The sequence below is a fragment of the Prorops nasuta genome, unplaced genomic scaffold, assembly GCF_024137725.1.
Source record: "Prorops nasuta isolate Cenicafe-Biocafe unplaced genomic scaffold, Cenicafe_Pnas_1.2 PNAS00032, whole genome shotgun sequence".
NCBI classification, from domain to species: domain Eukaryota; kingdom Metazoa; phylum Arthropoda; class Insecta; order Hymenoptera; family Bethylidae; genus Prorops; species Prorops nasuta.
In genome coordinates, this window is record NW_027116829.1 from 2,347,213 (window position 1) to 2,371,747 (window position 24,535).

At 38.5% G+C, this 24,535-nt stretch overlaps 4 protein-coding genes and 1 long non-coding RNA gene across 11 annotated transcripts; 2 read left to right on the forward strand and 3 right to left on the reverse strand.

The window, feature by feature from the left end:
• The first annotated feature begins 1,809 nt into the window (after window positions 1-1,809).
• Window positions 1,810-4,138, forward strand: LOC136783222 (uncharacterized). Its single transcript, XR_010824235.1, has 2 exons — window positions 1,810-2,232; window positions 3,688-4,138. It is a non-coding gene; the product is annotated as an uncharacterized lncRNA (long non-coding RNA).
• On the reverse strand, window positions 4,089-8,920 carry LOC136783220 (aristaless-related homeobox protein-like). 2 transcript variants are annotated; one of them, XM_066743183.1, is made up of 4 exons: window positions 8,421-8,920; window positions 6,533-6,798; window positions 5,188-5,275; window positions 4,089-4,642 (listed from the first exon to the last, which is right to left on the reverse strand). In XM_066743183.1, the coding sequence occupies exons 1-4, from the start codon at window positions 8,479-8,481 to the stop codon at window positions 4,173-4,175; spliced, it is 885 nt and encodes a 294-aa protein (XP_066599280.1). In that variant the 5' UTR covers window positions 8,482-8,920; the 3' UTR covers window positions 4,089-4,172. The 2 variants fall into 2 exon arrangements, with proteins under 2 accessions (XP_066599280.1, XP_066599279.1); XM_066743182.1 differs by having other exon boundaries at window positions 8,409-8,919.
• Window positions 8,921-14,450: 5,530 nt separating this feature from the next.
• On the reverse strand, window positions 14,451-19,083 carry LOC136783218 (putative gustatory receptor 28a). Of its 2 annotated transcripts, none has more exons than XM_066743179.1 (5): window positions 17,579-19,083; window positions 17,204-17,290; window positions 17,015-17,130; window positions 16,498-16,566; window positions 14,451-15,733 (listed from the first exon to the last, which is right to left on the reverse strand). In XM_066743179.1, the coding sequence occupies exons 1-3, from the start codon at window positions 18,617-18,619 to the stop codon at window positions 17,056-17,058; spliced, it is 1,203 nt and encodes a 400-aa protein (XP_066599276.1). In that variant the 5' UTR covers window positions 18,620-19,083; the 3' UTR covers window positions 14,451-15,733; window positions 16,498-16,566; window positions 17,015-17,055. The 2 variants fall into 2 exon arrangements, with proteins under 2 accessions (XP_066599276.1, XP_066599277.1); XM_066743180.1 differs by having other exon boundaries at window positions 16,498-16,569.
• Window positions 18,036-24,120, forward strand: SMC5 (structural maintenance of chromosomes 5). Of its 5 annotated transcripts, XM_066743173.1 has the most exons (16): window positions 18,036-18,170; window positions 18,236-18,419; window positions 19,612-19,746; window positions 19,819-20,485; window positions 20,561-20,689; window positions 20,765-20,972; window positions 21,040-21,696; window positions 21,771-21,900; window positions 21,975-22,221; window positions 22,281-22,688; window positions 22,760-22,987; window positions 23,054-23,233; window positions 23,304-23,399; window positions 23,468-23,599; window positions 23,712-23,798; window positions 23,981-24,120. In XM_066743173.1, the coding sequence occupies exons 3-15, from the start codon at window positions 19,685-19,687 to the stop codon at window positions 23,748-23,750; spliced, it is 3,183 nt and encodes a 1,060-aa protein (XP_066599270.1). In that variant the 5' UTR covers window positions 18,036-18,170; window positions 18,236-18,419; window positions 19,612-19,684; the 3' UTR covers window positions 23,751-23,798; window positions 23,981-24,120. The 5 variants fall into 5 exon arrangements, with proteins under 5 accessions (XP_066599270.1, XP_066599273.1, XP_066599274.1 ...); XM_066743176.1 differs by lacking the exon at window positions 18,036-18,170 and having other exon boundaries at window positions 18,372-18,412; XM_066743177.1 differs by lacking the exons at window positions 18,036-18,170; window positions 18,236-18,419 and having other exon boundaries at window positions 19,374-19,746; window positions 19,819-19,886; window positions 19,968-20,485.
• On the reverse strand, window positions 23,462-23,989 carry LOC136783221 (uncharacterized). The gene is made up of 2 exons (XM_066743184.1): window positions 23,699-23,989; window positions 23,462-23,584 (listed from the first exon to the last, which is right to left on the reverse strand). The coding sequence occupies exon 1, from the start codon at window positions 23,973-23,975 to the stop codon at window positions 23,715-23,717; it is 261 nt and encodes an 86-aa protein (XP_066599281.1). The 5' UTR covers window positions 23,976-23,989; the 3' UTR covers window positions 23,462-23,584; window positions 23,699-23,714.
• Window positions 24,121-24,535: the final 415 nt, after the last annotated feature.

The following is a 24,535-nucleotide window of genomic DNA, read 5'->3' on the forward strand; positions in this document are numbered from 1 at the left end:
CACACACCTATACGTATGTCGCTGTCGCTTCGTCATCGCAATGCAAACTGCCCTTGGCTTCGAAGAACTCAAACTGCATGTCAGTTTAATGGCTCGGAGCTTATCGATCAAGAAGCAACGGAGAAAAATTAGGCCATTGTATTTTCTGTTATTGCCACTTGGAATCTTCTACCACCAACACTGCTATATACATATACTACTACCGCTCTGCGTATATCCATTCGCCGGTGCAACTTGCGTAACCTCGAATCAACTTTTTCAATTTAACTCGCGGCTTTGCCAATATCTCAGATTTTCTTGCTTATATACGTCGTGCCTCCCTCGACCGTTGCATCTTGTGCCGCTATAACGAGCTACATTGTCCGCTAATTGATTCTCAATTTCAATTTGTCCATTGCGCTACGTACCGGAGGCTACTTTGTCAAACTAATAAAGCATTATGGGAAAGCGTTGATAGGTCACGTGTCGGCGCGTGCCATCACCGACGAGGTTAGAGCGCGTCTCGACACGCGCACGCCCCACCTCCGTCCAACCTCTCTCCGTCTCTCTCTCTCTCTCTCTCTCTCTGCCACTTGGCACGGTTGCCACTATCTTTATAACGCAGTTCGATTGGATCGTCGTCAAGCGAATTAGCCGATGTTGCCTGCGCGTTTCCATTGTTTCATTCGATTTGGGACCATGACACATACGAAGCGGTGCGTCGAGTCTCGGCAGCAGCGTGTTCTCCGCCATCCGGTGCAATTATAGGAGTCAAGAAGAATTTTATAATTCTAACAAACGGCTACCGAGGCGACGCACCGCTTCGTGTGCCATGGCCCTCACGCGAAAAGTCTCGTTGGTCGGCATGATACAGGCAGAAGCTGTGCTGCTACTGCCATTTACAGGAGAATGAAAAGTTAAGCTGGGAGGCAACGGGAGGCCAGAGCTCAGGGGTGGCGAGCAGACAATGGGCCCTGCCTTTAAAATCTCTCTGGCAAACAAATGGGAAAGCTCGGCTCAAAACGTAATTGAGATATTGAGATCTGATTAAGATGAAATCGATAAGGCGAATATGCCATGCCAGACGTTGCGTATACTACGTGTGTGTATAGATACAAGGTGCACATGCAGCCATCTTCTGGTCCGGAACGGTGTTTTCGTCTTTCGCGAGGAAAAAGAGAGGGAAAAGAGGAAAAAATCTGTAAGGTTACACCTGAAAGAGAGGGGTTCCGATTTTAGCTATACAATATACTATATACAAAGGAAGACACTCGTGTGGTTAAACACTTTGCGGTGTATTTACTATATTTATACAAGTCCGCTCGTGAATGGCGCGAATGTCCGCATCTGCTCGTCCCGACTCCCGGGCCCCGGCAGGGGGCCCGCTCTAGTCGGTTTCCACGCTTTTTACCTGAGCTCGACAGTCTCGAATTACGGACCAATCATAGTCAAGATTCTGCCCTCTGTCCACCAATGGATCGTTCTCTCGCTCGTTGAGCGTAATCGTGTAACCTGGCTCCTTTGTCGTGGCTTTTCACACCGCGTGCTCTCTCGCTCTCCCGAATCCAGCTACCTCCACGCTAATTATCCCTCGGGAATCCCCTTAAACGCCCATTAAGCCCGCCCCTCGCCTCGTCTCGATACAGCTACTCTCACAGATTTTCCTTGCGGCAAAGGTAAACCGATACTTCTTCCTTCTCTTTCTCGCGCTGGCTCTCTGTGCCTCCCCCCTTTGCCCCTCCCCTACTCCTCAATATATACATAATATACAGCACGCAACGCGTCGTCGAGCAGATAAAAGAACGCACGAAGCAAACACAAAGGCAAAGCTGCAATCTTCATCAAACTGCAGCCGCGTCGTGTCTCACGCTTTATTGGAATTAACCGTCGATCCTGCTATGAATTTACGATCCACGAATAAATTGGCGAGTATCGATAAGCGAGGGATATTCTCTATATTACAATTTATATATATATATATATATCTTGAGGTTTCCAGGAGGGTTCCCTTATTATTATTGTGCAGCAGATGCAGGCGTGGTAAAGGTAGATTTGTGCTGCCTAGCGCGAATAAATTCCGGATGCCCCCTAATAGCCTTAATCAAGTGTGTACACCTCGCGTATGGAGTTAAGGACGCTAATTTTTAAGCATAACCACACACTCAACTTCACAACGTGTGAAAGAGGAGCGATCGCTCGCGAGTCTCGAGAAAAAGCTGAAGGATGGAGGAATGTAAGGATTGCTGTACGATTGTGAGTATAAAACGTCGTAGGGGTACAGGGGGGGGGGGGTGAAGGAAGACTGCTGTGGCAAAGATTGGGAGCGGGAGTAGGAGGAAGTAAAGGACTGGAGTGAGCATATTACTATTGAGAATAAGTACCTAGCTTCGAGATAGAGCTGCTTGGGGGTGGCGTAAATGGAAGGGGTGATACAATGGGCACTAATGGATCTCAAGCCGCCAAGAGAGGCGCTGCTTTTAATCTAATTGTCCTTCACTGTGATTTCGATCAGTGCTATTCAACTGAACGCTGCTGAATTCTTCTCTCTTATATATAGCCTGTGTATATATATGCACGCCAGTATATGGAAGCACCTTCGCCGAATTCGTCGCGACAGGAGAGGGGGGGGGGGGGGGAGGGAGCAGCACACGAAATCCTGGCAAAAATATGATTTTCAGAGCAAGTTCTCGATGGTGTGGTAAGCAAAAATGGCAGTAAGCAGTATGGCAGTAAATGAAACCAGGCCAAAGTGGACTCGAGCGTTTCTTTCAATTTCTAGTGGTTCCATTTAGCAGAACTTTACGGCATTATACGCGAGGCTCGTTGAGCAAAAACCCCCCAAGGGGCTAGCTGAACCGTCGTCGCGTCGTACAGTCCTCTGCACGCTTTCTCCCAATTCAAAGCACGCACTATAACTATATTTGTTCAAAGCAATACTATATATGTGTGTGTGTGTGTGTGTGTATACGCGTTTTACGACGTATGGCTAACGTAATTATCACGTGCTTTTAAAATGAAATTAAAAAGTGACTAGGCCTATCGGACAAGCATCGTTTTCCCGCAATCGTCACCCTTATCTACCGATCGTTATCCTCATCGTACACATCCAACCTTGCTTGGACGGTTCGTTGCCTGACAGTTGGTGCAATAATTATCGTTCACTGCTATTAACAATAACGATAAGGATAACGATAATTCGCTGCCAGCCAGAGTGTATATGTATACTATACCTTCCTTATTACGGTGGATATAGATAAAAGGGATAAATTGCCATTGTGCGTGTCAATCCAACACCCCTTTTCCCTCGTACACACCGAAATACCCAAATATCACAAGCATCATTTTATTTGCTGTCCCTCCGGAGACATAGACTCGTAAAGGGAAAAACTTAATTTTTCAAATCGTTCGAAACTAACGATACGTGGGAAGGAAGACAGAGGGGGAAAATTCACTGAAAGAGGAATCGAATCTATACTGATAATAATCAGAATGATAATCATAGAGATACAATAAGCGTACAAATAAATTGCTTGTAACGAATTCTTTCATTTTCATTTCAGTTCTTTTATATTTTCTTTCGTGGTACAATTGATGATTAGCTACAATATTTACAACAGCAGATAAATTATATATATATATATATATATATATATATATATGTTTGTGTTTACGTACACGTATGTTACAAAAAGTGTCTTTCTTTTTTAGTTCTCCACCTTGTGTAAGAGTTGCTCGGCCTTCACCGTCGGTCCTTCTGCACTTTGCCTCATCGCGTCTTTCGTCCTTTTCGTCTTTGAAGCTGAAATTTGGTGGAAGATCGTCGAGAAAGCCAAATTCACTAGTCTTCCATGCAAGAGCTGCGTCGTCTCGCAGACCCCAATAACACAAATATCCTCAGGACATCCTTAGAATACTCCGAGAATATCCACACGTTCGGCGAACATTCTGAGAGTGCCTCTGAACATCTAATGTTATAGATGAAATCACCGTTCCAGCTTGATGGATTGTGGTCCAAGCCGGAAGTTGGTGGATTCATGCCCACGAGGAACTCTCTGTCCAAACTAGCCAAGACGGACCCAGAGAGTCGCGTGCAGTTGTATTTACAACAGCAGATAAATTGTATATATATATATATATATATATGTGTGATGTATATTTAAATACACGTATGTTACAAAAAGTGTCTTTCTTCTTTAATTGTCCGCCTTGCGTAAGATTTGCTCGGCTTTGACTCTCAGTCCTTCTGCACTCTGCCTCCTCACGTCTTCGTCCGACGATACAGAGTCTTCGTCTTTTTCATGTTTGGAGCTGAGATTTTGTGGAAGGTTGTCGAAAGCCAAATTCACCGGTCTTCCGTGCAAAAGCTGCGTCGTCCTTACAGAGTGACCATTCAAGCTGACTGGATTGTGGTTCAGACCAGAAGTAGCTGGATTCAGGCCTACAGGGAGCACGCTGCCCAAACTAGCCAAGTTGTGGGGCAGACCGATGTACTGCGAGAGAATCGCGTGCAACGGTAGTTTTGGCGCGCTGTTCGCCCACGGTGGAAATACTGGCGGGATGAACCAAGGAAAGGCACCAGCTGGTGGTCCAGCTTGTTCGCCAGCTGGCACAACGCCACCCGCTGATTGCAGCAAATGAGCGTGCAGCGACAACTCGTTGACACCTGAAATTTCATATTTTTCAAATTTAGATAAGAGGTGTAACCTTTTGAAACATGTGTACACACTAACAACTCTTTTTCTTAAATTTATCTTATTCATCTAATTAAACCTAGTAATTAAGAATCATAGAAAACATTTTTACTGTAATAACAAGAGAAAAACAGACTAGATATAAATATTTACTGAATAAATGTTATAAATAATAAAGAACTTAAAGAAAAACAAAACTAATTATTCTTTTAGATTATATTATTCAGACTTTGCAATGTAAACGTTTGAAAATTATTATAATACTACAATCGTTAAGAATCCTATAAGAAAATTTCGAGTGAAAGATTTTAATGCTATTAAATTTAAGCAAAATTTCTAATTAAATTTCAGTCCATCGGGACAAGTTTTATCAATATGTTGAAGCTTTGAAAATTGAGTTTTAATAGCTTATAGCGTGTGAGTCCATATAGACACTCTCGAGTAACCAATTTCAACAAGAGTTAATCTCGAAAGAAAAATGTGTGTTTCTCAAAGGGTTGTACGATTCGATCCTCACCAGCTTGCTCAATGTGCATCAAACTCGTGTCTCGACCCAATGCTTTTTCTCGCTTTCGCCACTTGGCTCTTCTGTTTTGGAACCAGACCTGCAAAGATAAAAACGTATAAGTAGGAGAAATAGCCGCTGGTTGAATGTATCAAGACTGTCCGCGAGCTATACAGTATGGTGAGAGAGAGAGGGGGGGGGGGGACGAAGATTCAATTGACTAATCGCTGTTAATGATTTAATCGTTAGCGAATACTCCCCTAAGAGGCAAATGCGCGTCATTTAACCGAACCACCTCGAGCTCCGGCAAACTTTCGAGCGGAATGGCCCTTCTGGATAATTCCATTGAGTTAGAACATTGGATTTGAGAATTTTATTTGAAGAGGGGGGATGGAAGGGGGCTGCGAGCCATTAGGAAGCACGCGATCGTCTATCATCGGGCTTTGCCGTTAATGTCGAAAAATGGGGTAATTTGGCATTTGAAATTGGGGGAGTCGCAGGATTTCCTAGATTGAAATAAAGTGGTCGTGGCACCACTGCGCCGCGGCGGATCATTTAGCGGTTTTGTCGAGCGACGGCCAATTGCTGGCATTGTCGCTTCGCTGTACCACAATAGGCCAATCGGAATACTCTCCGTCTCTTTTCACTCTCGGGTGTCCGCCCGCACGCGCCCGCCACCCATACACTCTCTCTGTCTCTCTCTTGACAACCGTCTCTACCAAGCCACCACCACCACCACAGTGACGAAGTCGACGCTTTTCGCCAACCCCTTTTCTCTAAATAACTGGTCCATCCATACAGCACTTGTTCTTCCTTCAATTTGATTTAATCGTCTCTTTTAAATTGCAAAAAAAAGAGGAATAAATAAAGACAAAAATCACGTTGAATCAGGAGGCAGGTATAGTATTCTTCGTCAAGAACTAGAAACCCTTGGGATTATATTCCGGGTGAGCTTTTTGTCGAATCAAAAAATTCTCGATCCTTCGTAATTGTTTAATTAATTCCTGTAAATGATAAAATTCTATACAATTTTGATTCCATCAATTACTCGTATTTTTTTATTAATTTAACGGTTTGGCCCCAGTCAACTGGACACCTTGTATACGATACGTACATAGAAACTAGGGTCAGGTATTTTCATAACGATTGAAACAGAAATCCAGCACTTGTGCGATTACGAGATACTCGTCCGTTAACGATTCTACTTGAAAATAATTCCGAAAGGGGATTACGCCTGGCCTCTCTTTCCCTCTCTCTCTCTCTCTCTCTCTCTCTCTCTCTCTCTCTCTCTCTCTCTCTCTCTCTCTCTCTCTTTCTCTCTTTCTCTCTTTCTCTCTGGGTTTGCAGCAGAACGAACCTGAACTCTCGCCTCGGAAAGGTCGAGTCTCATGGCGAGCTCCTCCCTGGTGAACACGTCCGGATACTGAGTCTTTTCGAAGGCCCTCTCGAGCTCGTGGAGTTGATAGGTGGTGAAGGTGGTCCGGGACCTTCGAACTTTTCTGGGTCTGTCGCCCTCGCCGAGGTTCAAAGGGTCCGATAAGGAATCGTTTATCTGGTGATCGCTTAGGTGACCCAACTCCGTGTCCCCGGTGTCCACTGCGGTGTCCGATGACGTCGCGTGATCTACAAAAATGGAATATTCCACTGTATATACATATAGACGTATAATGGATAAAGAATACACCAGAGGCAAATTGTTGTTGCAGGGCCTCCGATACTCGAGTGAGGATCGAGCGATTAAGCCGTCGCTCGCTATACCAAAACAGAGTAACGTGTATAGAATATTCTCCATTTTTAAGCCCTACAACGACTGGTCCCCGATATAACCGATACGTCAATGACGTTCGTCCGACGGATTTGCCAATTTTTAAGCCTCCTACGTCGCTTCATTTTTTTATATCCGCCCCGGAAACGCATGCAGCACCCACTTGTTTGCCTATATATATATATATATATATATATATACACGTATACATCTACCACTTTTCTTGCTACGCTAAACGCACCCGCGAGAATTTTTAAGCTTCTAACTTTTGGATGGGCTGGATAGTTGTAATGTGTGTATATATATGTAATATTTGTGTACAATATATATATCGTAGTTTCATCTGACAATTACAATGAAAAAACTGATTGAAGGAAATTTATTTTTTTTTAAATAATGCGAGACATAGAGATGACTTATTTGCATATACATACATCTATCACATTTTTTACTGGGCTAAATTCTTTCACGAGAATTTCTAAATTTCTAATTTTCAGAAGATATATATGTATATACAGTATTTTTGTACATCTATCTATATCGTCTTTCCATCCGACAATTAAAATGGAAAAACTGGTTGAGGGAAATTAATTTTTTGTTAGGCAACGCGAGGCATAAACGAGCACACGGTATTCATAGAGGAAAAATTAAATTCGCTATCTCTACCCTTTTATATTCTCTGGTTCACTCGTCCTTTCATACGAAATACACACTCCTACTGTGTACATGTATATTATATATATATATACACAGATAGTATAGGTACATACATCGCGCACTGCATCGACGGGCTAATCCAAGATGAATAGGGAGATTTTAATGTTTTTATGCGAGGGTACAATAGGGTACCCACTCGATGCCTACCTCTCCATTGGCTTTATTAAATGTTATGGGGTGCGGGTGGGTCGATTCGTTCCGCGAAATTAAAAATTTATTTACCATGCCAAATGACCACATGCTCTCCCCTTTGCCAGAAGAACGTATTTGCTCAACGAGAAACAATTATCGTTTAATCTTTCAATGCGTCACAATGTACTCGAAGTATCCCCAACCTTTCGTGTACAATCTCTAGGAGAAATAGCAGTTTTTCGCCTGTGCACGGATTATGCGAAACTAAGTAAGCGCCGTGCTAAGATCGTTAGGAACGATTTGCGTACCCTTCCAGCAAAATGAATGGACGGGTTTTCCAGTCAACCATACGGATTACACCCGTCTCTCGGTCTTCTAATTTCTACTAATCAGCTTTTCCATGCTTATATCGATAATGCAATATTTCAGCTGTACATTGCTCATTAATCATTATTAATTAAAACTATTTCCAAATCGATTCTTCTTGCTCAACGATCTAAACAGTTTTATTCTTCTTTAATCAATCTTTTCGTTACTCCATTATTCGTTTCTACGGTATTGTATATAATTATTAATAATTATAGTATAATTAACAATTAGTAATTAATAGTTCTCTCACCCTCGTCTTTACCATGGCCCAAAATTTGGTCTATACTGTACACATTCCTCTTCTGATTATAAGTCTGTGCCATATTGGCGACTAATTATTGCACCAGTTGTTGATTATTTTTTATCACACGAACCAAGAGACTCTGAAGCAGAAATCACTGTCCTTGATCACTCTTCAGCAACAAATTTCCATTTATGATGGGTGGAAAGTGTTCGGTGAGAATTAGTGGATCACAAAGTCATGGTCCTTGGAGCTTCTCTTTTTTTTTAGTAATAAAAGGACGGAAGGGTTGTTCTCCAAGGTCGATACGAGGGGTTCGGATGAAAGCTGCGAGGAATTCACATGACACGAGCCGCGTGTCTCGATTTGGGACAAGAGTATAACGTGAGACGACGGCGCAGCAGAAACTGGCTCGTCAGACATGAAAGCAGCCCTTAATATCGCGTACATCCGCCCCACTTCGCAGCCCCTAACACCGCCATATTAGCCCCTCGGCCAATCATGCTCGCCGCTTTTCACCCAAAGCCACCCCATCGTCGGAGCTTGAATGAGCCCTGGGCGGGGAATATTTTGCCCTTTCCGCGTAAATCCCCCAGATTTTTTTCTACTCCCTCCCAGTCCTCGGTGACTATACCCCACCCCACTCTCTCCCTCCAGCATAATTTCACAATTTTTCACCTTCGATTTCCTTCATCCTTATTCACCGCATTATGTTTATAGTGGAGTATCAATTAAAAGGTTACCACTGCAGCTTTCTTTCTCTTGCGAACCAACATTTTTTCTAGAAAATAGATCATTTTGTTTATTTATGATATATATACATATAGAAGAGTTCAGCAAAAGATTTTGTACTTTCCTGTAAATTTCCTAGACTCTTTTTCTACTCTCTTCCAGCAATCGTTGACTATATTTCAGTCTTTCTTGGAATGTCATAATTTTTTACTTTCAATTTCCTCCATCCTTATTCAATGCATTATGTTTATAGTGGAGCATTAAAAACATAAAAAGTTATCACAGCTATCTTTCTTGCCAACCTGTAGTTTTTCTAGAAAATTGGAACATTTCATTTATATATATATAGAATAGTTTAGCAAAGGTTTTATATATTTTCCTATAAATTTCTTCGATCTTTATTCTGTTCTTTTTCGGTCATCGTTGATCATATACACCTCAGTCTTCCTTTTAAAATCGCAATCTTTCACCTTGGATGTCCTTGATCCTTATTCACCTAATTATGTTTATAGTCGGATACCAGTTGAAAGGTCATCACAGGTTTATCTCTTGTGATCCTGCATTTTTATGGGAAATTGGAACATTTCATTTATATGCTATATATATATATATATATATATATATAGAGTAGTTCAGTAGAGAAGGTATTGTACTTTCCTGTAAATTTTCTCGACTCTCCTCTCTTCCAGTTATCATTGACTATATCTCATTCTTCCTTGTAAGGTCGCAATTCTTCACCTTGGCCACCCTTAATCCTTATTCACCACCTTATATTAAAAATCAAATATCAATTAAACAGTGTCCACAATTTTAATTATTACAAATGAAAATTTCACAAGAAAACTATAATACACTATAATTCTACACATTCCACGTAAGAACAAGGTTCTTATTACTCGCAAAGTGAATTTATGGCCTTTAAATGGATAAACACAGACTAAAATCATTAAATTTCCAAGTTACACCAGCAGTGTTTCGCAAAAGAAGCAAAGCAACCGAATTTAGTAAAAATAAAAATTGCTCACCTTACATAGCTTACTCCCTATTTAATAACTCGATAGAAAGATCATTTAGTTCTAGAAATAACAACTTAAAAAAAATTAAAAATGACCCATTGAAAAAATATTCAGTCGATTAATCTTTGCAATTTACTCCTATACTACAAATGCTTAAAATTTTTAATAAAAACCTTATTAGGTGAAAATTTGTCGCATACCTTCTACACCTTTATAATCTATCTTAAAATAGAAAAACTCCGAAGAAGACTATTAGGGAGTATTGGGAATCCCGAGGGTTCTGAGGGATAATGATGAGAAACAAGGTCGTTCGCCATACTGTGTACAGAGTGTCTGGAAATTTACTTACGATTATCCTGCTTATTCTAAGACAACACCTTTCATCCTGGGATTCGTAGAAAAAGAAGAGATCGAAGGCCTCTTGTAGAGCGATTATATTGCACGTTGAAAAATTGTGCGTACCGAGACGAGGCAAAGGAAAGAAAAGTGAGCCTGCTTTAAGCCGCAAACTGTATTTATGGTAAAACTTGGCAGACAGTAAGGACGCCTAATGAGCTTAATTATGAGAAGAGGCTTAACGGTAAGTTTCGCGCGAGCTAGTTAATGTCAATCCGGTTGTGCTTCTGTATACCACAGACGGATATTTCCAGCCCAAGAAAACTCGTCCTTTCAACTCGTCCATTATATGTGTAGCTCGATTGATAATCTTTCGAGAAAAATTCTCTCTTCCGCATGCTATATATATATATATATAGTATTAATAGTTGCGCGACCGGAGCTGTATCATAGGAATAGGGGTAGTATCGAGTTAGTATATATATATATACATATATATATATATAGGGGGAGTAGTATGGCGCCGCTGCCGCCGTCGTTTGATCTTGACGGCCGCGCGCCGGTTCGCCGGGTCCATTGTCAATTGTATCTGCTTCCTTCAGGATGGATTCCGTTTATGGTGAGAGGGCCAACAAGAAGATGAGGAGTCTAGGAAGCTCTTCTTCTCTTCTTGCAGATTTAACGTCGCCTATTGTAGAAGGTCGCGCCTTCCTCCATTCCTCGCCTCTCCCCAACATAACAATTATACACACACAACTTTATTATTATATCTATATAGCTTATCTCCCTTCTGTTGATATTAGAATTTTCCTGCATGCTTTTCATCAATTTTTTTTAATCATCCACTTTGAAAAGAATGAAGACGAGGATCGACGTGATGATGAGTGTAGTATGCTCTTTTTAATTCTCTTCTTGCAGACTTAATGCTATATTTTATCTAAAATCGTAATTTATCCTGTAATCATTTTATATAGACATCTTTATTATTACCTATACAGCTTACCTTCCTTCTGTTGATATTAGAATTTTCCTGGGTATCTTTTATCAATTTTTCTTAATCATCTATTTTGAGAAAAATGAAGACGATGATCAACATGATGATGAGTCTAGGATGCTCTTCTTAATTCTCTTCTTGCAGATTTATTCTCACCTTTCATTGAAAGACATAGTTTATCCTATAAAAATTATAAATAGACAATTTTATTATTATCTACAGCTTATCTTCATTCTAATGATACTAATTTTCTTCTTTCCTTCACCAATTTCTTCAAACCCTATCTTCCGGTAAATACAAGCAAGGACAAAGAAAAGACGAGGAATTTAATAAGCCTAAACAGAGAAAAAATTATTTGATTCAAATAAATTCTTCATTGAATAGTCCCAACGAAATAATTCACTTAGTTTCAAAAAATAACTATAATTGAATTAAAAATGAATTATTTGCTTAAACTCGAATATAATCCATTTAAAAAAACTATTATTATCAAGTAAATAATTTTATAGGACTATTCAATGAATGGTCTATGGGAATAAAATAATTTTTGCTCTTTATAACATCACGCAATTACAATTATGACTCAGACATTTATGCTCTATAGCAATTTCTTTTTCTCTCCACGCATATTAAAAGCGTCGCCTATTAATTACCAAACTTCGTCCCTTTCTGATGCGTACCTCGCTTCCCCTACCCACACACACACACACACACACATAAACAATTTTATCACTATCCACAGCTTATCTTCCCCCCTCAATACTAATTTTTACCAACGACCTTTATCAATTTCTTCAAACCCTTTCTTTCGCCAAATATAAAGAAGCTTTGTATCTGTGGTAGCACACGAGTGTATGTGTGTGTGTAGTAGCCGTGGTTGACGACTACGAGGAGAAAACGCGACTATGGTGGTATCACGAGCGTCGTTATTGGACCCCGAAGGCACGAATCCGAATGCTACTTCTGGAATCACTGAATCTCGCGGTATAAACACATTGAAGACTTTTCGATAGCATTAGGCGTTAGCTTCTCTCTCTCTCTCTCTCTCTCTCTCTCTCTCTCTCTCTCTCTCTCTCACTATATATATAACGAAAGGGGTCTTCGCGGATAATGCTGCTAGATGGAATTATTGGTGTTTTGGATTCGATATACTTGAGTATAGATGCAACTTGGGTGAGGGGGGGGGGGAGGAAAAAGAAAAGAGAGGGAGAGAAGCGATAGTAATGGAGGCTACGACTCTGCTGAATAAACTAAGCCTGAGGGTAGTAGGGGAGTGGCTTGCCGCACAAGCTCGGCGTTGGATGCTGGGATTTTATTAAGTTCTACAGAACTGGCGCACGAAACGGAGTAAGCCAGACAGTCGTAGGGCCGTCCAGCAAACAGCCAAATAAAGAGATAGTAATTATTGTGTTTGTGCGGCCAGTTTATTTCTTCGCTCCCCCGTTCGTATAGATAGATATAGGTACTCGACTATATACATATTATAGTGAATGCAGAAGCAGATGATCATTCGTAGGAATGCTTTGACTTTGAAGAGCAATAATATATTAATGCATTATCTAAGAGCATTTGTAAGAAATACAATTAAATAGAAACACTGTCCTCTTTCTATAGATATGTAGGTATTTCACAATATATATATATACAGAAACAAAGGATCATTCGAAAGAACGCTTTGACTTTGAGGAGTAATAATAAATTAATGTACGATCTAGGAACAATTCTAAGAAATATATAATTAAATAAAAACACTATCCCCTTCCTATAGATAAGTATATATATATATAGCAAATGCAGAAGCGAAGAATTATTGAAAAGAACGCTTTGACTTTGGAGCGCAATAATATTAACGATCTAGGAAAATTTGGAGGAAAAAGCGCGAATATAGGCTGCGAGTTTGATCCGTTAGCGAGATAGCGCTTAGCACGTGGCTCGGCTCGATTCAAGCCCTCATCCATCCCCTAAGCCCCCCACCCCTACTTCCGTGCTTCACCTTCCTCTATTCACCAGGAATTCCAAATGATCGCGAAATAACCGCTCACTTATATCAATTCACTGGCTGCTCTTTATAAGGACGCATTCACGCGTACCATCATCCCCCACGCGCTGTAAGGGCTTGCGATCATCCCTCTCCCTTTTCCTTCACCTTCCCCCCATTCGCCATCCACCAACTCCTCTTTTTCTCTTATTTCATTTTCTTTCATATATACAATTAATTTTCTCCCACGATATTCTCTCTACAAGAATCGTAAGAATAATAACTTTTCTCAATTATATCACTTGATATATATGTATATATATAATTAAAGAGAAATTTAAAATGATCAATACAGCAGTTAAATAGTAGGAACAATAACGTCTCCTACTCAACTATACAAGTAAAATAACATATATATTTACACATGTAATTAAGAAGAGGGTTAAAAGAATCGATAGAGACGATATTTTCTCTGGCGATGACACGTTGATAATGATACTCCGCAGCTATTGAGGGACGAGTAACATTGTTAAGTTTTGCAATAAAGGTGGAGTGGTGGGGATTCCATGGGACGAGACGCGCGACGATCGAGGGGTGGGCGAGCGAACGAACGCGAAGAGACGCGAAGCGACCGAGAGAAAGCGAGATATCTCATCCATTGTAAGGCAAGGGATGATAATAGGTTGACATCTGCACTCAGCAGTCCCCGCTTCCAGCAGCTCGTTGGAAACGCAATTAATATTCGTAATTATGCCACGTCCCCCTTTCACCTCCCTTATATACATTCGCTACCCTCCGCCACAGAGAGATCTACAGCTTTCCAGCTATAAGATTTAACGAGATAAGCTTGCAGAATAAGCGGAAATGCTTCTTCATCCTCATCTTTTTACGCCCTTATTAAATAGTCAGCTGCTTCCAACTAGATTTTTTTTCACGGTTATACGAGAACAAAATCTCCAAGATTGGCAAAATCGCTTAAATTAATGGCCAAGCTCTCCTTTCTATTATACATATATATTTATATATATATACATAAGAGAATTTATCGAGCAAAGGAGTGGTAGCAGAGACAAAATGCAACGAGTTTATACAGTTTCAAGCTAATCGAGAGTGCTGGCGATTAAAACGTTAACGGAAAAAGTTTATAATGGTGCTTTGAGACAAAAGCTCCTCAATTGGTTGATTCGTATCGCAGTAGTCTACGGCGCACAATACACGTATAATTTTCTAGCGGAAGTGACGAAAACGGAATTGACGACTTCTCGTCCGGCCAGCGCTCTGGCAAATAGAAAATGGATTAAGAGGCTGCTCCGCTCTGCAGTGAGCTCGGTGGGGATATTATCGGTAATAGCGCAATTATCATAATGGCTGGTAATTCTGTAGAAAATTCAGAATCGGTTTCGTAGCGGAGGGGAAGGGGTGGTACGAAGACTGAGACTGCTAATGAAGGAAACAGTTAGATTCAAACGGCCTCCGATAATTACAGGCCGCAGCAGCCATATCCAACGTATTATCTCGTATATTACAATGTGTCAAATTGTTCGCACTTCCTTTAACGCTATCCTCGGCTCCTCGCGAGCGAGCGAATCTGCACTCTGGAGGCCGCAGAATGGATCCTCTTGCGGAAAATTGCCACTTGATTTTTTCCAGGGTCCTGGTGCTAGAGGGAGTCTTCTCTCGCAGCTCGCCGCTTGTGGCCTTGCACAAATGGATTTTGCCAAGCTACCATTAAACTCGGCTCTCCCAGTGCAGCCTTCGAAATTGATTAAACTATCAAATTAGATCTATTATACAATATATATAGGGGTTCGCTCGCGTGACGCCTGACGCAGTCTGCGGAGAGTCGATGGAGTTGGACGTCCATTCATATAGGCGCTATTACATAGTTCTAAGAGCCTCGTCTCCTCTCCGCTCTCGCTCGCGCAGAGTCTGTACATGATTTGCATAGCGTAATGACGATTCCCTCTGACGCGACCAAACTTTCATCCTGCCCCGAAATCTCCCACCTTCCTGGTCAACTCCCTTAAATTCTCACGATAATTCACCTCTGCGTTCTGTTGTCCTCTGCGCATGTATTGATATTGCCAGAGCTAATCTGATAGTTTAATCAATTTCCGTAAGCCGACGGCAGTTTAATAGTGATGTCATCATTTTCAACGGAGCACAATGGGGTTAATCTCGCTCGACGAGCTAATATTCGGAGAGTTAACGGAGTTTCAAATGCAGCCAGCGCAGCCTCGTCATTTTGGTGCATCCGTTTCGGCCAATTGGAAAAACCCTACAAGATTTTCATTTATTATATCTGTGCACATATATATTAATATATAATGTATATGTATATGGAAATTTAATCAAGCGTTCAAATTTTACCGTCATTGGACTTTACTTTTTCAACGAGATTTATTCTTTTATTCTTGCATATTCGTTGGAATTGTTGTCACGTGGTTATATAGCCATTAGCTATAGGCTATAGGTGTATTATAAAAAGATACGCTGCTGCAGGATATTTGGTAGTTTGCCGCGGCGTGGCGGCACTGTTATACATGTATGTGTGTGTATGCGTGTGTATGTGAATCACTGTGAGCTCGGGCATATTAGGTGGAGGTACGCAGTTAGGCAATAACCGCTGTCAATAGAACCCAGCCGCCTCCGCCTCTTTCACTCCACCTCCTCCTCCCCCCCTCGCTCAGCCTGCTACTCCTCCAGCATCCTTCGAGTGGCCCCCACTCGAAAATGCTACTCGCTAAATTAGGTAGGTTATATGGGTTTCGTTTCATTTGCGAGCAAACTTTAATAAACGCCAAAATTGCGTAAAAGAGCAAGGTTTTCAGACGAGCGAATCAGGGCTGATCTCTTCGCCAAGCTGTATATAGCGTGGTATAAGCTTGTGGTATATATGTATGTATATATAGCGAATCAAACCATGTTCCTTTCGATTCATTAACATACTCTCCATTGATTTTTCCACCCATTCTCTATACGCTCGTACCTCTAACTTACCACTCACAGTCAGTCTCTTTGTAAAGGAAAATATGTAGTTACCTACAAAAGCTCATAGTAGATCCTGTAGATCTTGTCTTATCGACGGATTCCTTTTCTCTCTTCTGAAACCTGCTAAAAACACCACCGTTATAACTCTCTGGGTAAAAGTTTTGTTACAATGTTAACATAAAAGTGTATGGTTAATTCGTGATAAACTGGTACATTGATAGATGGAGAATAGTTCTAAGAATAAAAGTCTCATAAAAGATTTTCATATACGGCTCAATTAAAAAGTTATTAAGAATTAAAAATTTCTTGCTTTGAAACTTTTTATTATAGTCCTCGGATCGCTCGAAGAATGTCTCACGAATAGAAGATCTTTGGATAGTTCTATCAATGGAAAGTCAAGTATCGGAGAATTCTTCTTATTTAATAACTTTTTAATTAAGGGCTAGATACTAAATTGGTGGGATAATTTTTATTACTTTCTTTAAATTATTTCTTCTGTATATATGAATTTATCAGTTTAGCACGAATCAGCTGGACACTTTGTATATTAATAAATTCCAGTCTTTACCCCTTTTCATTTTGATTATTTTGTTTTCAGGTAATTCCACTTCAAGTCTCGCATGGCTTACTGGTGATCAAGAACTGGATCAATATCAAAAGATAGGTGGAGATGCTGCCAATGATCTTTGAAGGTTAAATTACAGGTCAGTTAATTCTTGGTTCACATAGAAGTGAATAAATTGAAGCGCGTGCCTACCATTGTTAGTAGACTGGTATCAATATTGAATCCCTTGGCGGTGAATGTGTCTTCCAGTTGCATCAGTTGTTGAGAGAATAGCTGCAACTGTGCAAAAAGTTAAAAGTAATATAAATAAACACCAGAGTTTTGGGCATGGAGTTGTTTGTATATTGTTTTATGCCGGCATTACACGGCGCATAGAATGGCACGCCATACTCACGGCGGTTAGTGAGAGCAGCACGAAACGGCTGATAGGATAGTCGAAACACATTCCGCTTACAGAGTTCCAATTTGCCATGAGCCAGGCGTGTCATCCTACGCGCCGTGAAATTCTGGCCTAAGCATGATGATGCTTGCTGTTCGAATACAAGTGTATACGCGCTTTGTACGTACCTCGGTCCTCACGGATGTATCGTTGGTGCTCAGTATAAGTTCGTAAACAATCTCGCGAAGCTTGAGGGCTTTAGCTCTGCTCATCTCACATACAAATATAATCAGTAAAAACTTGATAGAGTAATAGAGAATGGAAGTGCTAAAGTAGGAATACCAGATTTGCAATTCGAGATTGATACCCTTTTCGTTTCTGCGGTGCAGTAGAAAAAAATATAAGCTAAACGTGACCTCTATAAAAGTCATGGTGACCGTGATAAGAAGCTGCAAGGTAAATGTGTCATTCAATGTCACAAGGCTGGCAGAAATTTCCAAATGGTGCCTCATCGAGGATCTTATCTGCATTAGTAATAATGGATTGTTTTCTTCGTGGTAAACTCTTCTCAATAAATGCGGTTTGTCTCCCTTCAATTGACCCCGTACTTCAGTCAAATTTTGGCCAATGTACTCGTAACAGATCTTCAAAACACAAACGCAGTTCATATACAAGGAGTCCATGAGAAAAACAACAACGGTTGAGTATAGCCAGTTAATTTTGGCGAGGCACCGGCTGATGTCATTGGAGTAAACATTCGGACACTGTCCAACCAAGAATGTAAATATAAACATATCTTTGGCATGAACAAACTGGCTTATTCTATTGAAGAATTCTGGGGGTAGCCGAGCGGATACTTTCGAAAGACTCTGAAGCAGATGCAATCTTGGTGTGCTGAAGAGGAAAGTGGTTATCGTTGAACAAAAGCCTAGGATCGTATAAAAATTCGACTGCAACAGTCCTGGTGTACTGTCAAATTCCAAAGTACCGCTGAAATTCACCTGATAAAGTATCACCATCACGTAAATTGTATAAACCATTGTTATTACACCCGAAACTATATAATCCACTTTGGAAAAATGAATTTTGAATGGTTTCATTATTATTATTTTGTATGGAAACAGGCCTAACAAATAGCTGAAGAAAAAAATCGGCCTCATTAAGGAATCGAAATTTCTTGCTTTCAATGGCCGCCATCTTTTCCAACTACTGTTGCTACTCTGTTGCATCCTGCATTAAAAGTAGTTTTTATTGTTTCACTCACGACGAGACTCCAATCGTTCTCTGTTCTCTGTGTGAGGATAGGAGCCTTTATATACGAGTTTATGCTTATGTGGATTATTTGTAGCATTAAAGTCACCATGGTGATGATTAATAGCATTTTTTCAACACGTATTTGTACTCGCTTTCTACTATAGATTGTCGAGTAACAGCATTAGCCAATGAATAAATACAAACAATATCCAACAACAACTTTTTGCAATTCGATTAATTGATTTGCTTCATCTATATCTTATGTATACGTGCATTATTTTCTTGTAACTATTCTTATATGCTACGTTTCTCTCCGTAAATACAAAAGTTCGTAAGATACATTAAATGTATTATTAAAATACTTATGGAGCATTTTTTGTATGTATTCTATAAACATTCTTAAAATATTTTATGCACGTTGCGTTTACAGGACTGCAATACAGGATTAGATCATTTATTATACAAATTGTTAGTTTCGATTTACCTTAATATATGTTTTCTTTGTAATTTTGTAATGTTTTGTAGATTTTATTTTAATTTCGTACCCATAATACACAGTTTAAACGTACATGTAACAAGATTAGACTAAACGACACTGAATTGCGCGCGAAAAGGATGATGCAAAGAGACACGCATGCGCGTAACAATACTTTCAATTTTCATTATTAGAGGGCGCTGTGTTGTTTCCTTCGCGAAAAATCTTTCTTCTATATTCATTTTTGGGCTTAGGTTTACGTTTACGCGCTAATTCCGCTAAGCCCGCTAAGCGGCTGCTAAAGTTTCAAAAGAAGTTCAAATTGCTTCTGATGTGCAAACGGTAGAAGTTGCATCGAATAATGAACGATTTGTTGATTTCTTAATAACGGTTTTTTATAAAAATGTTCAGTTGCTATTTGCGATATTTTGAACATTTATACTATTGTCTTAATGAGTATCTATTTCAAGAAAAACCGTTTCTTTGTTATAGTAATACGCTGGAAGATTTAAGCTGCATGCTGACTTCAGATTAAAAACTGTATTCTGATGTTATATTTCATAAAATGGATCATTCAGAGAAGAATCTTAATGGTATTATTACATATATATACATGGAGAATTTCGTGTGAGTAGTTAAATTATATTTGTTATAATGATAATTATAAAGAGTCATTGATATTAATTAATACTTTTTCAGTACTTATGACAGCTGTGTCATAAAGCCTGGTAGAAATTTAAATTTAATTATTGGTCCAAATGGCACTGGTAAGTCTACAATAGTTGCCGCTATTGTACTTGGTTTGGGAGGAAAGGCCAATATTATAGGACGATCTCTCCATGTTGGAGATTATGTTAAAGCAGGATGTACAGAATCTAAAATTGAAATTAAACTGAAAAGCAGTGCAAAGGATACTGTTACTATTACAAGAAAGTTTACTTGTGATGGAAAAACAACTTGGTATATTAATGAACAAATCGAAAATATAAAGAAAATACAAGAATTAGTTAGCAAGTATAATATCCAAATGGATAATTTGTGCCAATTTCTTCCACAAGACAAAGTACAAGATTTTTCAAAGATGAATGCACAAGAACTTTTAGAGAATACAGAAAGATCTATTGGGGATGCAAAACTTTATGAGTATCATTTAAAATTAAAACAATATAGAGTAAAACATAAAGATCTAGAAGCTAAACTAGCAAGCAAGAAACGTTTACTTGAAATTAAAAGTGAGGAATATCATGACTTGCAGCATATTGTGAGAACAATACAGGAAAGAAAGAGAATTAAGAAAAAGATTCAAGTTTTAAATCAAAAGAAAGCTTGGATTCTTTATGATGACGCACGGAAAGAATTAATTACTGTAACTTCTTTATTAGTTTAAGACAAAGATTTGATGTTGTACAAATGTCCATGATAAATTAATCTTTAATTTTAGGCAAAAAAAGATAGAGATGTTGTTGCAGAAAAAATGAGGAAATTGGATGCTGAACTCAAACCCATTGTCGATGAAATCTCTAAAATAAAGTCAGAGATGAAGGTGCTTGAGCAAGTGTCTCAAAATCCTGTAGGTATTAACTAATGATAATTGATCAGTTTCTCAGTTTGATGCATTTATTAAAGATAAATATAATTTTTGTAGAAAAATAATATTAATAAAAAGTACTGCAACCTGCAAGAGTTGTCAGAAAAAACACAAGATTATCGTAGGAAATGCGACGAGCATAGAGATGAGCTGAAAATCAAAATACAACAGGAGATGAAGAGAGAAGATGAAATTCTCTTAATGGAGCAGAAGAAGGAAAAACTTGAAAGTGACGTGAGTTTAATGCTTCAGGAAATTGGAACAGGTAACTCTTCATTTAAAGGAATGTAATGTTGATCTTTAATAGGAAAGTTAATTTCTTTTACTTTCAGAGGAATCAATGTCGCAGAAACAAGATGAAGTTTCCTCTGCAATTAAATTTCATTCTGGTGAAATTAATAATTTAATGACTCAAATTAATTCATTGAAACAACAGCTTGAACGCAACAAGAGGAAAATAGTTGAATCAGAATCAGAACTTCAGTCGCTAAACATCGATGCGAAGCGATTAGAATTACTTAGAAGAAAAAGTAATGATTCTTACAAAGCAGTGCTTTGGTTAAGGCAGAATATGGATAAGTTTTCACGACCGGTACATGAGCCCATATTGTTACACATTAATTTAAAAGATAGTAGATACTCAAAATACCTGGAAAGAATACTTTCATTTCGTGATTTAATAGCTTTTGTTTGTGAAAGTAAGAGCGACATGAATTTATTATTAAGATATTTGCGTGATGAACAAAGGCTTCAAGTAAACGCCGTGTATTCTGACCCTGCTAAGAGAATTTCTATAGAGCCAAGAATCCCAATAGAGCAAATTGTAAATTATGGGTTCAAAAATTATTTGGTATCTTTATTTGAAGCACCTGACAGTATTATGAGATACTTGGTTTCCATGTATGGCTTAAATAATATACCTGTAGGTACAAGTGAAGTGGAGAATAATATTGATCACTTACCTAGCAGTTTAAGGTGTTTTTTTAGCGGTATGTAAAGTAAAACATACAAAGTCTATGCCGCTCTCGAATTTGTAACATGTTTTTTGTTTGTATTCTTATAGAGAGCAATATCTATTCTCTCAGGATTTCAAAATATTCTGGTCAAAAATCTATTCAAATGTCTCAAGTAAAAGGAACCGGCATCTTGTCCATTATGATGGATCATGATAAAATAAAGAGAATCGAAGAAAAGTTAATATCGCTGAAGTATATTTTGAATATATATTTCTTTTTAAATTACATTGCAAGTCCGTTCTTTGTTTCAGTATACAACAACTTCAACGAGGTAACGAAAGTATAAAAGAGCAGGTCATAGAATTGGAAGAGAAGGTAGATTTGGAAAATAAAGAGTTACAAAAATATCGCGATTTAAGAAACAAATATCAACAAGAGAGCCAACAAATTCAAGCTTTAAAATCTCAAGCAACTGTTATTTTAAATAAGATAAAGGAGTTGAAAAAAGGAAAAATCGAGATAATGCAAATTAAATCAGATTTTCTTAAACAAAGAAAGGTAAAAATTTCTGTCTTTCTATCCAAACACATTTTTAAAATTGTCTCTTTTTAATGTAGAATATGCACCAAAAAGAGCTTAAAATAATATACGAGTACGAAGCATGCCTGGACGATATTTTGGAACATATTACTAAAAGCGATGAAATTACCTTAACATTAGAATTACACCGGCAAACATTGATAGAAAAGGACGCGGTAGCATCGGAAATTCAACATAAGCTAAAAGCTGTCGAGCACAGCTTTAAGAGTCTGGATGAAGAGCTTCAGCCACTTAAAAGAGAAACTGAAAAGCTCTATAAAACGGCATTGGAAAGTACCAATAATGTTCAACCAGGACAAAAGGAATTTAGGACAATAAATGCTGCATTTGCCAAACTGCCACCTACTATTGAAGAAATAAATGCTGAAATAAATCTAGCACGTAATAAAATGTTTTGTATGGGGAAAATTATCAATCCTGAAGAAGTGAGTTAAAGTAGTGCAATAATTTTTATTAAAAATTGAGAATAATATATTTATTTATTTTTTGTATTTAGATGCTTCAACGATACGAAAACTTAGAGGAAGAATTAAAACTATTAAAGGAATTTATAGAAAATAAGACAAACGAGTTGGAAGAGATTAAAAAACAAACAGACGCGTTGTGCGAAAAATGGATAACGCCTCTTGAAGACCTTGTTAGCCAAATAAACACAAATTTCAGTAGTCATTTTGCTTCCATGAAATGCGCGGGAGAAGTAACACTCACCCATGGTGAAAATACTGTAAGTAAATTATTTATTTTATTTTTTAGATTAGGTACTGATTAACTATGCCAATTTTACTCGCAGATGGATTTTGATCAATATGGTCTTACGATAAGAGTTAAATTCCGCGATATCGATGAATTACAAGAATTAACGCGGCAACGGCAAAGTGGAGGAGAAAGGGCAGTTACAACTGCCATTTACATGATTGCATTGCAAGAATTAACTCGCGTTCCTTTTCGCTGCGTAGATGAGATTAATCAGGTGCTTTGATTAGTTATAATATAAATAAAACAATAAAGAGTATAAATGTATATAAATTTTTGTATTCAAGGGTATGGATGCTAGTAACGAAAGAAGAGTTTTCGATCTTCTCGTAAATATTACTGGAAAACCAAATAGCTCGCAATATTTTTTACTTACACCAAAGGTTAGATTGCTGCACATTTATTTCATGTTTAAAAGTACATCTTGATTTTACGATAATTTTTTTTTCAGCTGCTCCCGAATTTAATATATTCCAAAACAGTAACTATCCATTGTGTATTTAATGGGCCTTTTATGATTTCCCATAAAGATTTTAATACAGAAGACTATTGCAAGGAAATCACGAAACTGCAAAGGAAAGAGGTTGAAACGAGGCATTGAGACATAAGTTACAAAAAAACGTTTTAATATATTAAGTGATTTTCATAATACTAATAAAAGTTTCGTTACGTTGATGTATACCTTTTTTTTACAGAATCTATTTTTTTCCTTTCTTCTTTTTCTTCTTCTGTAATTCAGGCCATGGGAATCCTCGACAGCTCAAAACGTCCATGATATTATGGCAAGTATAATAAGCATTTTCCATAACCTCTTCGTTAAATATATCCATGGCATATCTACTTTTTCCACCGCTCTTCCTGAATTTCTTCGAACTTTTTCCTTTTCCACCGTTATTTCCATTCGTTTTCCCATTTCCTTTCGAACTACTTCCTTTTTTTGATTTATTTTTTGTCACCATTGCAGCAATAAACAATTCTACCTTTCAAACGATTTTCGCTGGTCGTTTTAAGCATTTCAAGAATAATCGTAGATTAATGCGATGATGAAAATATCGAACAAACAAACATGTCGTCGTTGCTCTAATAGCAGCAATCGATCCAGCTTAAAGCTACAATTTTTAATTTTTTTGCGAAGAAATTTTCGCATTCTCTGTAGAAGAGAAGGAGATAGAGAGATTATTAAACAATATAATGTTTGAAACTCAATACAAGAGCAAGAAACAAAATGTAAGGAAGGGTAAGAAAAATAATCAACAAATTGTAGTCGACATAAGGATCGTGAGGACTGCGGTGCATTATGAATTCAACGCGCTGTCATAAGGATGTGCGTTGTGTTTGGTAACTCAAAGATCAGTAAATTAGCATTAAAAGTAATAACAATGAAGGACGTGAGCTGAAGCTTCAATAAACTAAATTCAGTCAATCTCAATCCACTTTAAAAGCTAAGAGATTGTAAAGTTAAATGTCATATGCAAGCTTCAATAAGCTTTTTGTGCTTATTAAACCAATAAAATATCGA